General features: G+C 47.2%; 1 protein-coding gene across 1 annotated transcript in view; it reads right to left on the bottom strand.

The window, feature by feature from the left end:
• Window positions 1–235: 235 nt before the first annotated feature.
• Window positions 236–16,126, bottom strand: part of LOC117046615 (heparan-alpha-glucosaminide N-acetyltransferase-like) — a 69,879-nt gene continuing 53,988 nt past the window's right edge. Inside the window, exon 5 of the mRNA XM_033148738.1 lies at window positions 236–787. Coding sequence (XP_033004629.1) covers window positions 616–787 — 172 coding nt within the window. The 3' untranslated portion in view covers window positions 236–615. The remainder of the gene's footprint in view (window positions 788–16,126) is intronic.

Genomic DNA, 16,126 nt, shown 5'->3' with positions numbered 1-16,126 from the left:
ATATGTTGAGTGTTGACAAGTTGTAAGAGGAGATCCACCAAACCAATACTCTCGTGACTGAAGCAGGACTGGAAAAGACGTGTGGTTTTCCCAGATTAAACTGTGCATGTAATTAAAGCCTGTGTTATGAAGATGGCAGTTCAGAAGTACCGCCAATTGATTTCTGAGCTAAAATACAGAGCGAGGCAATTATTGTACTTGGCATCATGCTAATCCATTTAACCGAGAGCCCAATAACAGGAAACCATTGTTACACAATATGTAACTCAGATTGGGGCGACTGTAACATGATCTTAAAAGCTTCTCTAGCTCTCAGAAGTCAATATACTCCTTGCAAAAAAGGAAGGGTCAGCAAAACGGAGCTGTTACAGACCTTGCTTAAACCTAAAGAAAATGGCCTCATAGACAATGCACTGAGACAATAAAATTAAAGGATGAACTCCAGCTAAATAAAGTAATGGTCCTCCAGTGGAAAGGCAAAATACAATTAGCATTCACATGCTTATTTTAAGATCAATATTTTTTTCCTGCTGATTTGCTGAAGAGGCTTTTATGAAGTTTAAGCAGAGTTCATTGTTAAATACTCTTTACCTACAGAGGATATGGTAGGCCATATTAATTCCTGTTTCTTTTGGAGATCAATAATGAGTTTGCTGATTTGTATAAAGTGCTTAGGGATGCAGCAAATGCAATGGGAAGTTGTTCCCTACCATTCCACGCAGCGTGCTCAAAGAACCAGTAGCCCCCGCCTCCACAGTTCAGAAAAACCATGATGGTGAGAGAAAATCTGAAAGGGGAAAAGGGTTAATGGGTCAGGAAACAAGGTGAAAAATTTCTGGTTTTGGGCAGTGACACTGTTGTACCTAAAGGTTGGAAATCAGACTAAAAATCAGATTGACTAAACAACTTAGAATGTTAACATTCTTCTTTGGAAATGGGTAAGTTTGCGTTAAATAATTTGAACATAAGCTTACATTACATTAAAGAAAGACTCTTAGTATGCATTAAAATAAAACAACAAGAGGTAATCTATATATATTTTTACCATGGCAAGACAAAGTAATCTTAGCATGCTATTTTTCTATGTGCAGAAAGGGTTGCTTCTCCCACCCATATCTCTGTTGGAAGCACATTCATATGTCCAACCCTTAAAATGCAGTCTGAAATGGTATAGCCTAGGAAAGATTTTGCTGTTTGACAGGAGGTTACCACCTTACTGAAGCTAAGCAGGTCTATAGGTCTGGTCAGTGCTTGGATGGGTGAGTGCCTGGGAAGCACATGTATGTTGCCTGAGGTTCCCTGGGATATAAATAAACCCACTGCATGTGTAGATTGCCTTAGAAATATGTGTATACCTCACTACCCAACTGCAACTAAGCAATGGACCATTTGCCCACCTTACAAATCAGGAAGATTACTCAACAAACCAGACACCTGGAGCAGCTATAAAAACACCTCTGTCCACACCTTAACCACAAGTTGCTGAGACTAAAATGTCAGGGCAGAATCAGTAGCTTTATCAGACCAGGTGGAATGCAATTGGCCCCTTATTGGCCCCAGATCCTTGCTGAATTGTAGTATCACCCTTTGGCCATCCGCAGTGGAGGCGCATAATGAGGCCAGTAGCTCCCTCTTCTGGAAAACTACCATGTAGTGGTTAAGGTGTTGTTTGGGTCTTGTTGTCCAACTTCCGGAGCTCAGTCTGCTTGTGCCTTCCAGGCTTTCTAGAGAGACACCTATGCTTCATTCAAGTTTGTGAAAATGCACGCCCGTTATTACTCTCATGAAGGTGCTGCACTAGGTTGCATGGCCAGCTTCAGGTTCTTGCACCTTCAAAAAGACAAAGATCATACAGCAACCAAGGGCTGTTGTCATAAAATATTTGTATAAACAAAACATTCAGGTCATAATGAGCAGCAGCTTCCTCTGGTCCTAGATAAGGAGAGTTACGGAAATTGATAATTTTGCTCATTTTGTTTTGTAGGGAGCCATCAGCAGCAGCTGTTTTAGTCTGCCTAACCATACAAAAATATATTGCTTTTGGCATCAGATTTTTTTTTTTAAAGGAGACAGAGGAGATTAATTAGTTTCAGTTTAATGAATACTTTTCATGCTTGCCCTTGGGATGACAATGCACTTAGGTGCTAATAGAGAGAGCATTTTATGAAGAAGAAGAAGAAGAAGAAGAAGAAGAAGAAGAAGAAGAAGAAGAAGAAGAAGAAGAAGAAGGTAGAAGGGGACACTCTTTTTGGTGTTGGTTTTGAACAATGGGAAAAATACTATTCAAAAAGCTGGTTATTAAATATTCCACATTTTTCTCAATTTGAAATTGTACCCGAAAATATGACAGTGCATCATTTCAACTGTGCTAGTTGCTGGTGCTCCTTCCAGTCTTCTCATGTGCCACCCCACCCCCAGCAGTGTGCAGGTGTTACGGTGGTTCAGGAGCACAACCATTATGCATTTTCTTTTACTTAACAGCTCTTGCAGGAAATGGAAGGTTATATTACAGATCAATGAGTGGGGAAACGGACTATGACAATCTGAGGTCAGAAGCAGAAGGATAGATGGCATTAATTAATTCTTGCACTTGCTAGAAAAGCTATGAGAGATGTCTCATGCAGCCACCACATGCTGATTCCTGAAGGCTAGACTATTCCATCCATTCCTATACTCTTATTTTTCTGCCTAATACACAACATTTTGCAAAACAGAGCACCTCTTAAATTGCTTTTTTAGTTATTTGAAAATATGCCAGACCTTGTTTTTACAGAAATATCCAGAAAATCAGTTTTTAGTGTTAGATACATTTGGAATTTTATTCTTATATTTGCCTAACAAAGGAGACCCAATATGGCAGTTTATTAATCATATATGAATTTTTTTTAAAAAAAAAAATTGCATCAACACATACCTTTATGCATATCTGTGTGTGTTGCTAAAAAGAACTCTGCCACATTGCTCAACTAAGCCCTCAGGGCAGCTTGCACTATCAAAAGTATACTATAATAATAAAATCTCCCGTAATAAAATGAAAGATAATAACAGCTAAAATCATCAATTTCAGACATCCTCTTAAATTTTCAATACAGATGTAGATGTATTTAAAGAGAAGAGGAAATGCTTAATACCTAGCAATGGATTTGGATATCTACACAAAACTGTTTTCCCATTGGTAAGATTTCATGTGAAAACATTGCTGCTTCATATTTTTAAAAGAAAGTAACCCTGCAAGACTTCTTGTAAAGTTTAAATTTGTCCAACACTTCATAACAGTTTGTCCTGTCCCATTTGCAAGAGGAGTATATAAATCTTATTATGAAAAGTCTTTACTAAAACCTAGTGGGAAGCAAAATAAAGGAAAGTGGTAGTCATATTATTTATTTTTTAGTAATAAATTCATTTTGTATTCAGTAGTGCATACATATACAGTAAGACATATGGTAATACATATATCTTTCAGTTATACAGAGATCTTATAGATCTCATGTGTACATCTGTTACTAGGTTCATTTTATTCATTTCTTTTTTCCTTTTGGATGGCAGGCCAATTGCATGTCAAGGACCAGATCCCTCCCCCGGTGAAATAAGACACAGTACACCATAAGTAAGGTTCAAATGGGAAATAAATGGCCACAACTTTATTGGTTACGGATGTTGGAGCGGTATTGGCTTAGGCATTGGATCAGCCGACTATATCAGACTCCAGTACGTAGTGCTGGCAGTCCGGGAAGGGTTAACCACGATGGATGAGCCCCTGCTGCTGCACATCAGCTATGGACTCACCCTGCGATCACCGGCCTGGGGCGTGCCTGGGGCCCTCACCTTCCACGGCTCCGGACAGTGGTCACGCCCCACCGAACTCCTTTATCGAAGTACCCTTCAGCCCCTTTGGGGGGAGGTGATGGCCAGTCCTCCCCCCCCCCACCATTCCAACCTAACCTAAGATCCAATGCCTAACCGCCAGACCAAAGTTGTGACGAATTGCTACGTGGTAGGCGAAAAACCACCAGGCGGACCCAATTTGCCAAGTGGGAAAATTCCTACCAGGCCCCTCAACGGCGACCAACCGTGGTCCATAGCAGCGTCAATCCTGCCTAGGCTATTATCCAAACTAAAGGGAGGGTGGGCCGGGGAAACGCGACGAAGGGAGCAGGAAGCAAGAGGCTGAGCCCCGGGAGCGCCCTGCTTAAATGCAGCAGGAACGCCCAAAGCCGCCGCGCCGGTTGGCCGGCGGCCTTGGCACCGCGCCCAGGGCTCAGCCAATCTGTGCCAGGGGATGACCCCATCCCCTGTGCACGTGGAGGGCTCGTGTTACCTGCCTGCAACCCCCCCTCCTTCTTATGGGCGGAAGGGGCTTTGCATGTCAAGGACCAGATCCCTCCCCCGGTGAAATAAGACACAGTACACCATAAGTAAGGTTCAAATGGGAAATAAATGGCCACAACTTTATTGGTTACGGATGTTGGAGCGGTATTGGCTTAGGCATTGGATCAGCCGACTATATCAGACTCCAGTACGTAGTGCTGGCAGTCCGGGAAGGGTTAACCACGATGGATGAGCCCCTGCTGCTGCACATCAGCTATGGACTCACCCTGCGATCACCGGCCTGGGGCGTGCCTGGGGCCCTCACCTTCCACGGCTCCGGACAGTGGTCACGCCCCACCGAACTCCTTTATCGAAGTACCCTTCAGCCCCTTTGGGGGGAGGTGATGGCCAGTCCTCCCCCCCCCCACCATTCCAACCTAACCTAAGATCCAATGCCTAACCGCCAGACCAAAGTTGTGACGAATTGCTACGTGGTAGGCGAAAAACCACCAGGCGGACCCAATTTGCCAAGTGGGAAAATTCCTACCAGGCCCCTCAACGGCGACCAACCGTGGTCCATAGCAGCGTCAATCCTGCCTAGGCTATTATCCAAACTAAAGGGAGGGTGGGCCGGGGAAACGCGACGAAGGGAGCAGGAAGCAAGAGGCTGAGCCCCGGGAGCGCCCTGCTTAAATGCAGCAGGAACGCCCAAAGCCGCCGCGCCGGTTGGCCGGCGGCCTTGGCACCGCGCCCAGGGCTCAGCCAATCTGTGCCAGGGGATGACCCCATCCCCTGTGCACGTGGAGGGCTCGTGTTACCTGCCTGCAACCCCCCCTCCTTCTTATGGGCGGAAGGGGCTTTGCATGTCAAGGACCAGATCCCTCCCCCGGTGAAATAAGACACAGTACACCATAAGTAAGGTTCAAATGGGAAATAAATGGCCACAACTTTATTGGTTACGGATGTTGGAGCGGTATTGGCTTAGGCATTGGATCAGCCGACTATATCAGACTCCAGTACGTAGTGCTGGCAGTCCGGGAAGGGTTAACCACGATGGATGAGCCCCTGCTGCTGCACATCAGCTAGGGACTCACCCTGCGATCACCGGCCTGGGGCGTGCCTGGGGCCCTCACCTTCCACGGCTCCGGACAGTGGTCACGCCCCACCGAACTCCTTTATCGAAGTACCCTTCAGCCCCTTTGGGGGGAGGTGATGGCCAGTCCTCCCCCCCCACCATTCCAACCTAACCTAAGATCCAATGCCTAACCGCCACTCGAGCCGAAAAGGCTCGCCGCCAATACCCTCACACCCGAAACCAATACCTAATCCCCAGTATTATATCAGCCAGCCAAGTATCGTTTCCATCGTCCGACAAGTGCACGCCATCGTTCCGGTATAACTTTTCCTCGCAAAACCTTATCGCAGGGTGTGAGATGACCTGGCCACCCAAAGCCAGTACTCTGCGAGCCACCGCTTTGTCCAATAATTTCCTCGCCCGGTTCACAGCAATCGGGCAGCTGCAGTCCCGCCAAACACGTCTTTCCAGCAAGGAGGACCAAAATATGGTCAGACCAGGGAAGGCAACCAACAGTTCGTCAAAGTCCTCAAAGATCTTCCACTGAAGATCGACGCCCTTGCGATAGGCCAGGTCATTCTCGCCAAGCTGCACCACCAAAACGTCAGGAGGACCCTCCAAGGCTGCCCTAGCGTTCACGGCGGGAAGGAATTCGTCCCACCGCATGCCCCGCCTTGTGATCCAAGTAATGTTAATCCGAGGTGGCAAACCCAAATTGCGACCAAGCCCGCGGTGATAGGCCCGATTCCTGGCCCAGTGGACAATACTGTGGCCCACCATCCAAATACGCACACGCTGGCCCCCTGAAAGAAGGAATGAGAAGAAGGACTAAGAAACGAGAACCACACTATTTGGAATTGCGTAGATAACCTTTGTATGCTTTGGACTTCCACCGACCTAATTCCTTTATTCTTTCAGTTGACAAGCCTAAATGCACGGCCGTGGTGGCAGCTCCGATTCTGAAAGAATGTGCGGCAAATTTTGATGGGGGGAGACCACAGGCAGCGATAGCCTTTCGCAATACTCTAGTGAATTGGTGTCTGGACATCGGAGAACCGTCCTGATGGATCAATAGGGGGCCAGCTGCCGCTGGTCTGAGATCTAGGAAGCGCCTGGCATCCTTGACTGGGCAAGGGCCAGTACACCCAGTAGCCGGTAAGCGCATCCAGGCCCCCCTTCCCTGCTGGTCCGTTTTTGACCGGCGAATGAGGACCGAAAGCTCGGTTGCCGTCAAACGCACGTCCTCCAGTCTTATTCCCCGATCTGCCTGGCCCTCGCAAACCACCTCGCCGATTCTTAAGGCCCCATAGAAAGAGATTGAGTAGGCTGCTGAAAAGAGGCGCGCTTCGTATTTAGACCAGCAAATCTGCCTTAGGAGCTTGCGGATTTTAAGCAGGATGTCAAAGGTGATGGGATTCCTCCCATCCGAGCTGGGAGGTTGAAGCCTACGCCATCCTTCCAGAGCTTTGCGTACCAAGAAATCCCCACACGGGTCTGCTGAGTATACTGCCTTACTGAAAAAGGAAATAGCCGCGGAATGGATATTAAGCGTCCTGGCGGCCCTCCCCCTCCGCCGCAACTGGGCCAAATACTGCAGCACCTCCCGCCTGTTCGGGGGGGAAGATGGCCCCACCCCAATTCCATTAGTGCGAAAATGCATAAAGTCCGCCCACGCTTTTTTATATGATCTAAATGTGGAGGGGGCGACCGAAGCGAATACTCCCTTCAGGACGTCTCGTTCCCAAGGTTCCATAGGTGGTCCGGGAATGGTTCCGGCAATTGTCGAGCTTCCGGTGCCAATGAGCGGAAGCGACTTGTCTGGAAACGAGATAAAGCATCCGCAACGTCATTATCCAAACCAGGTATAAATTTAGCAGAGAAGCGAATATTTAATTGCAGACACCGTAATACGAATGAGCGCAGCAGTGCACCAACCCGAGGGGATCTGGAGGATCGCCTTGATAATACCCCTACCACAGCCTGGTTGTCAGTCCAAAAGCACACGTGATGGTTCCTGAAATCTTCGGCCCAAAGATGCACGGCGACTACTAAAGGAAAGAATTCTAAGAAGGTGAGGTCACGTACAATCGGAGTTCCCTGCCAGGAAGAGGGCCATCTCTGGGCGCACCACCTCCCTCGAAAGTAGACGCCGAACCCCAGAGAGCCTGCTGCATCCGAGTGGACCTGGAAGTCAGCGCGTAGCATCAAAGTGTCTTGCCATATGGATACTCCATTAAATTCCTCCAAGAATTTAACCCAAACCTGTAGGTCCGCTTTGACCCCTTTCCTAAGACGAACCCTATGGTGGGGTTTTCGCAACCCCGCTGAAAGCCTAGCTAGTCTGGCGCAGAAAGGGCGGCCAGGGGATACCACCCGGCAGGCGAAGTTGAGGTGACCCATCAAAGACTGAATCTGCTTAAGCGTGACTTTCTTTAGTGGGAGGAGCTCCAAGATTAGGTCTTTTAGGGCTGTAATTTTTTCCCGAGGTAGGCGGGATGTCTGGGCAACAGTGTCCAATTCTATTCCCAAATAGGTAATGGTGGAGCATGGCCCTTCCGTTTTGTCCTTTGCCAGAGGTACCCCAATTTCTTTTGTTAGTGCACCGAAGGCCCTCAGGAGGCGGGCGCATTCTGGACTGTTAGCCCCGCCCACGAACAAAAAGTCATCGAGATAATGGGTCACGCCCCCCATGCCTGTTCTGAAGCGGAGTGCCCATTCCAAAAAGGTGCTGAAGGTCTCAAAGGCCGAGCAGGCCACTGAGCAACCCATTGGCATGGCTTTATCAATGAAGTATGCTCCCTGAAATCTGAATCCTAACCACTTGAAATCCCGGGGGTGAATAGGTAGCAAACGAAACGCTGATTCTATATCACATTTGGCCAATAGGGCCCCTTTTCCATAAGCGCGGATTAATTTTATGGCCTGATCAAAGGAAGCATACTTAACAGAGCACAGATCGTGAGGAATACCATCATTGACAGAGGATCCCCTGGGGTGAGACAAGTTGTGAATTAGTCTATATTCCCCGGGGGTCTTTTTTGGAACGATACCTAGCGGAGAAACATGCAAGCTTTCTATGGGAGGTTCAGGGAAGGGGCCGGCAACCCTCCGGGCCAATAATTCTTTTTCAATTTTCTTCTTTGCGATCTCAGGCAGTTCTCTAACTGATTTTTGGTTTTGAGGATTCCCTGAAATTGGGATTTCCAAGACCGGGATCCTAAATCCCTGAGAAAACCCTTCCCATAGATAGCTTGCAGCCTTCCTATCTGGATAATGCAGAAGGAGAGATTTTAAAGGTACCAATTTGATAGGGGAAAATGCTAAGCCCAAAGAAAGATTACTGGCGATTTGCCCCTGTGGCTGGGGATGGTCCTGATGCACTGCGGGGATTATAACTGGCATTTCCCCTGCCCCCACGAAAGGAATGCCTCCCTTTAAAGCATGCTGAAGCTGGGTGGTTGCCCCCGCACTTGTCGCAGTCATGGGCAAATTTACAGTAAGGTCTCTTACATAACCCGCTGTTAAATTCCCAGCATACCTGGCGGTGGTTGGTTTTCTTGAATTCTTTTTTGCCTGATTTGTGGGTCTCGGGTTGTTTCTTCTCCAAATAGGGGGCGACGTGCTCGTTCCAATAGGTGTGGTTCGTCAGATCCCAACGAGTCGTTGAGAGGAGCGATGCGTTTCTCCGGAATGCCTCGTCATACGTTATGGCGGCTTCCTCCCCCGCCATTGACTGAGCCTTCCTTATCTGAGCCATATAGGCCAGGAGATGCATGGCTCTTTTTGGATATGCAGCAACCACCACCCCCATAAAGACCTGGAACCCGTCCAACCAGTTCTCAAAAGTCCTCTCCGCCCGAGGCTCCCTATATCTGCGTTTTCCATAACTCCGTTTTTTCTCCCCTTTGGCAGCAACTTTTGTGGGTGGAAGGAGGGTGAAAATGTCCACGTAGTCCCCGTTTAGTATTTTCTTTCTCTTTTTGCTTGATAAATGGTTGCCCAAAATTACGTCTGTAGAGACGTATGTGGACTTTTTCACCTCTGGGACCAGGGCCCCCTCCTTCCATTCCAAAGTGCCATTGAAGGACTTCCTATGAGAGTTAGCCCTTCGCTCATGAGCCCAAAGAGGCAAGCCCATCACCTCTTCTCCCTCCCCCCAATAACCATCTAACGAGGCATCGCTATCCGAATCGGAGGAAGTACCTGAGTCGTCCTCGGAGGACGATGGCTTGTCCTTCTTCTTCTTGTGCGACTTCTTCTTAGATTTCTTCTTATCCTGTTCCGCGTTCCCAGGGGTATCCCGGTTTGAAGGACCTGGCTCCTGCGAACTGGCTGCCTGCGAAGGCCCCACCTCCTCCTCTGATGTGGTTTCCGAGGATGCCCTCCTTCTGTTGCTGGATTGCGTGTCCCGGAGGAAACTGGGAATACCTGGAGAAAGCTGACTGGTAGAACCACTAACCTGAGATGAGCTGGTCTCGCCTGCACGTTGTGCGGTGGAAGTGGAAGCGGCGGAGGATTGGGACCTAGTCCTCACATGATTTGCTGGTTCAATGCTAGCCTGAACGTTATTTAAAGAGGAACTAGAGGTCCCTCCGTTTGCTGGTTCAATGTCTGCCTGAGTGTTAATTAAGGAGGAACTAGAGGTCCCTGCATCTTCTTGAGAGCTGGTGGCCGTATCCGGAATGACATCTGGTGACTCCTGAGATGGGAGTTCCACTATGGAAGCGCTTGGCCTGGCGCTTGGCCTAATCTGTTGACAAATAGTTTGGATGCCCGCTAGCAGATTCTCCAATGCTTGGGAGGATATGGTGACGACAGCCCCCCCTTGAGGCTGGGCCCCTTGTGGTTGCGCCCCCCCCCTTTGCCTTGCGCTTAGAAGGAGGAGCTGTGGCTGCGGCCTGCTGCCTTCTTTTGGGGGCCATAGTAACGGCAGGAAGGAAACACTGTCCAAAATCTATTCAAAACTAACCTATAAGCGTTTTAATTTAAATGATATATATTCAAGTTGTGACTTACGACCGAGTTAAATAAGTCCCTGACCTATTGGAATTATCAGGCAGCCAATTAGTAAACCGATTTACTAATTAATATTGGTAAGCTCTATGAATATCACACAGACAACGCAGCTAAAGAATAAGAGACACAAAATCCCTGCACCTATTGCCAAAGAGGAAGGAAGGAAAATAGAACTCTAGTTATTATTGGTAAGCTCTATGGATATCACTCAGACAATGGAGCAAAATGAATAAGAGACAGCTCAAACAAACAAAATGGCGGAGCCACGTGGTAGAATCAAAATGGCGGCCCCTAGGCAACTATTGTAACTGCCAACGAAGTACAACACAATAACAGGAAGCAACACTGCTGACAATAAAAGAGTAGTACTTTACCGACCAGGGTCTTGTGTCTCGGAGGACGTGCTGGCTTCCTAGCGCTGCACGGCCCCTGGAGCAGCCTCCTGCCAAGGAGGGAGAAAACCGGGTGCGCTGTGAGGCTGCCAGCTAACCGCTGAGAGGTGCAGAGACGCAGAGTGGTGCAGGAAAGAGCTTTTAAGATGTGGCGCCAAGGTGCCTAGCAAACAAGAAACAAACAAAATAGGAGCCAGTAATGGGCGCTACAGAGCAGCACTCCGAGGCGATGAGCTGGCCGGAAGGCGAGGAGGCTGCTGAGCGCCGGTGGCCGATCAGCTGGGAAGCGGCGTTCCGCGCAAGGATGCCTCAGCTCACGACGCGCACTACAGAAAAGAAGAAGAAGAAAAAAGCCCCGCGAAAACTGGCGTTTAAAAACGCCCTTAGGTGCTTTTAGGGGGGAGCAACCAGAGGGGGCTGAGGAGCTTCTGGGCCGAACCAGTAAGTAGGCGACCCGGCTGAGCCAGAAGCCCAGTGCGATCCCCGCGGCTCTGGGAAGCGGCAGCCGTCCGGCGCACGTGGAATCGGCTTGCAGCCGATCGCTAGGCAACTAGGACGCCAAGGCCACGAGGACGCGAGCAAACAATTGCCGATGATTCAAGCGGTAGCGCAGCAGCGGAAGCAGCTGAGAGGCGGCTCGCCAGGCACGAGGAAGTAGAAGACGACCGCCGAAGACTCCGGCGGTAGCGCGGCAGCGGAAGCAGCTGGGAGGCGGCGCGCTAGGCACAAGGATGCCGAAACGCGATCTCCGATGATCCCGACGGTAGCGCAGCAGCAGAAACAGGTGAGAGGCGGCTGCCGGCCCGCGCACGTGGGTTCGGCTTCCGGCCGTTCGCTAGCAGCGAGAACCACTGAGAAGCGGCTCTTAGCGATGGGCTGCTGAGCGGTGCTCGGAGCCTGGGCGGGGAAGGCTGCACAAGCCGGCCCCCCGAGGATCTTTGCTTTGGCTGCCGGCCGCGTTCTTTCGATGATCCGAGGGCTTGATACGGCGAAAGCAGCTGGCGTTTAAAAACGCCTTTTTAGTGATTTCAAGCGATGGGCTAGCTGCAGCAGCTTCGCCCAGGCGCCGGCAAGGAACAAACGGCTGAAAAAACCCCTCGGCGGCGCTAAGAGGCTGGCGTTTAAAAACGCCGTTGGGTGATCTCAGCTAGAGGAGCTGAATCTTGATCCGAGGAGCTGAATCTTGATCCGAGGAGCTGAATCTTGATCCGAGGAGCTGGTGATCCGCAGAAACGCGACGAAGGGAGCAGGAAGCAAGAGGCTGAGCCCCGGGAGCGCCCTGCTTAAATGCAGCAGGAACGCCCAAAGCCGCCGCGCCGGTTGGCCGGCGGCCTTGGCACCGCGCCCAGGGCTCAGCCAATCTGTGCCAGGGGATGACCCCATCCCCTGTGCACGTGGAGGGCTCGTGTTACCTGCCTGCAACCCCCCCTCCTTCTTATGGGCGGAAGGGGCTCTATGGAGCGAAGTAGCCATCCAATTAAAATTCAGGAACCGTTTTCCTGATTGTCTGGTCCCATTTAACCTTGAAACCCTTAAGCAACAAATACTGAGAACTGGAATTAAGCCAAAACTTGTTCTTCTCGTAACAAGCCGCTTCTTATAACATGGTGTTCATTTTCCAGACTATTCTGAGTCTGAATTACTTAATGATAGGCACTTTCATTGGGTGCTTTGCAGGCAGTATTGGGGTCTTTGTGGTATTTTACCTGCCCTTTGTGTATGGGGTGGCTTGTAAATTGTGGCAGTATGGGATGGCTGCCATTTAACCTAGTAAGAAAAGTCCTGGAGCAACAGGTGTGCTTTAGCTCCATGAAATAGCATCAGCAGTTGCCATTATGCAGATAGCAGAATGCACCACTGACGCAAGCTTGTTTAAACTTTCACATGAAATCTTCATTGGACAGATTAATACAAATTAAATTTGGTGCATCTTTTTTTTTGAAAACTGAAAATGTCAAGGATACCAGCAAGAAGAAATTAAGATGAGCATTCATTCAAGTTGTTGCAGAAGCATTTAGTATTATTTATATTGCACCTTCAGTGTATATATGGTGCTTTACTGCGCAACGTAAACGAAAGACAGGTTCCTGTCTTTAGGCGCTTACCATTTTAAGTGGTATGCTGTATTTCACTTCCACAGATTCTCGGGTACAATATTCCTTAAACTGTGGTCCACAGAACAGTTGGGATTTGCACCCGAGTTATTTCTTCTAACAATGAAGATCAAGTGTTTTGAGGTTATCCAACAGAATAACACAGTGCTGCAGCAATCTACTATCTATTCCCTAAAAATGAATCAGTTAAAGGAACCTGCCTTAGTAGCCATGGGACCGTGATGCTCATAACATAGCCCTGGTTTTGATAATGGTGCTGGCAGTGAAGAAATTTAATTCATCACTTACAGTAGTCCACGGGTGTGGGGCCAGTTAAGAACCATTGTTACCCATTCATCTGCTTGCCTCCTACATTTGTCCTCTTTCCTCTGTTATATCCTACCTAACCCACTTCCTCATAAAAAAGCTATTCTGTTTTTAGCCTTTTGAAAGGCCATGGGCCAGCTACTGCTCATCTCATTTACCGTAGTGGCCTGGTACATGGCAACCGTCCATCTACTCCAAGGGCAAAGCACACAACTGTTAAGAAGAGCCCAGCTGGATCAAGACGCACCTAGTCAAATCCTTCAAGCTGGACACATGTGCAGTATCCCTTTCTAGCTCATGATCTGCAGCAATTGGTATTCAGAAACACATTGCCTCTGATACTAGAAGCATTACATAGCCATCATGACTAGCAACCATTGGCAGCCTGATCTGCCATGAAGCTGTCTGACTCCCCTCTAAAGCTGTCCACGTTAGCAGCCATCACTGCCCACTGGGTGAAAAAAAACTTCTGTCTGTCCTGAACCCAACACCATTCAGCTTCAGTGGATGACCCCAAGTGCTAGCATTATGAGAGAGGGAGAAAAAATGTCTCCCCAACTACTGTCTCTACACTGTGCTATATTTTACACATCTCTGTTTAGGGAAGCTTTTAATATTTGATGAATTATTGTATTTTAATATTTTGTTGGAAGCCGCCCAGAATGGCTGGGGAAACCCAGCTAGTATCATCATCATCTTCATCATCATCATCATCATCATCTCCCTCTCGCTCATTTCCCCCCTAAACTAAAATGTAGCCTTTCCTTATAAGGGAGTTGCTCCAGCCTCATGATCATTTTCTTAAGCATTTCTTAACCATTTTCTTAACCATTCAGCTATCTGGTACCCTTTTTGAGGGGCAGCAACCAGAACTGTACACAGTGCTCCAAGAGCAATGCCACCATATATTTGTATAACTGCTTTAGGATATGGTTCTTACAAGATTTAATACATGATTTAAAGCAAGAAACCATACTAGCAACAACCCAACATACCAAACATATTGCCTACCAATTGCAAACATAGAAAACCATTCATTTCCTCTTTTATTCATTTGTACTGACCATATCTGTGGGTGCTTTGACACACTTTGTAATATTACTTTTCCTACATTCTAATTTTTCACATTGTTTCTCTCTCTCTCTCTCGTGGATTTTGCTTCAGCTTGCTCTGCAAACAAATTAGCACTTTTGTCTCATTTTCTAAGCCATTACATGCTTTTTATTATTCTTATTAGAAAGGACTCTTTTTGTGCTAGCCTGCTATCTCATATAATCCACTGCTATCAGCTGTATTTCTACGGAGCGTGTCTTTGCTAGCCAAGAAAACATAAGAATATTTGTACCACTTATCTTTCCACGCTAACGCTCAGGTACAAGAAGTGATTTATTAACCATTCGGATACAAGTATTTCTCAGGCTAGGTGAAAGAAAGAAGAGTGATATTTTCCTTATCTGAATCCTGGAGGAAGCAGCAAAATATAGTGAGGGAAAAGTCTGCAGCAAAACTCCAAAGCTACTAGCCAGCACCAGCACTCATAAATAAGCATTGCCGGCAGATACCAAAAAATTCCAATCGAGATCCGGCTATGCCCCTGTGGATCCGGCCATGTAGAGACTGTGTCACACGTACTCTTGTCCTGCCCCCTATATAAAGACCTGAGGGATGAGACCATCACGCCGCTCCTATCTGCCATCCCAGGCCGCTCTTGTGAAGCTAAATTGTTTTCACTTCTAGCCGACCAGAACAGCTCAATAACAGAGAAGGTTGCCAGATTTATCGAGAGAGCAATGAGACTGAGAGCTGCTATCTGAACGACAACAGTGTTGTCATCCGGATTCCCAGCATAGGATTTTATTATTATCATCATTATTATTATCATTTTACTATTTATGTTAAGTTCCAAGGAGCTATTACCTTGAGTTTTAATAGGTTATAAGGTTTTATTGGTAACCATATTTGTTGTATTTTTGTTGGTGTTTGTCTTTTAGATGCTATGGCCAGTCGGCTACGCAAATAAAGTTTGAATTGAATTGAATAAGCATTGCAAAATAAGGCTACTACCGCCAAAAAGATATCCCTGGTCATCATTAATAGATTTGTTCACATGTCACACTGGACTCAGGTACAAATATTTCTCCACAAATGCACAAGTGTGTGATCAGTAATCCAAGGATCCCCAAATGAAACGCACAAACATGTCCTGGTACTGCTATCAAGTGACAAACACGGCTAGTTTAATGTTGGGGTGAAAATGGGCAGGAAGCAACACTTTTCCTTAAGCGTTATTTAAGAGTAGTCAACATTTCAGATTTTGGCATGACTAGGACTAGATCCTTAGGCCTCTGAACAGGCCAAAAACTCTTTTTTGAGATCTTCTTTCTCTTTTTACCATTATATCTTTTCAAGAAATCCAACACAGCTTCATTGATTTCAGGTCAGTTAAATACCTTGAAACATAATGAACAGAGAGTCAAAGAAAGCATGCTTGTCGTGGACCCTGTCTAAAAATTCGATAGAGTTATATGGTATGATCTAATTCTTAACTCTTTTGTGGGTCAATATGAATCCATGTGAAAATGCCATTAGAGACATTATTTTTAATCCCAGGAGAATGTGTTGCAATTTTCAGATTATATTGCAGGTTATTAAGCATTACAACGGTGTGTTAAATGAACCTGTGTTTTTATAGGAACTTTTCATAGAGTACTAATAAGCTTGAGATACAGGATGAACAATTTGAGGGGGGAAATGCAAGTTTTGGAGTTAAAATATGAAGTGTTGGGGGAATACAATTTGCTCATATAGGATTTCAGTCCATTAATTTCATCATTATACCATAACACTTCAAAAATTCTTCAGCTCCTCTACTCATTCACACCCTGTGTCTCTTTAAGATAGATTTTTCCAATTAT

The sequence above is a fragment of the Lacerta agilis genome, chromosome 5 (genome assembly GCF_009819535.1).
Source record: "Lacerta agilis isolate rLacAgi1 chromosome 5, rLacAgi1.pri, whole genome shotgun sequence".
Classification (NCBI taxonomy): domain Eukaryota; kingdom Metazoa; phylum Chordata; class Lepidosauria; order Squamata; family Lacertidae; genus Lacerta; species Lacerta agilis.
This window is presented reverse-complemented; position numbering and strand designations above follow the sequence as displayed.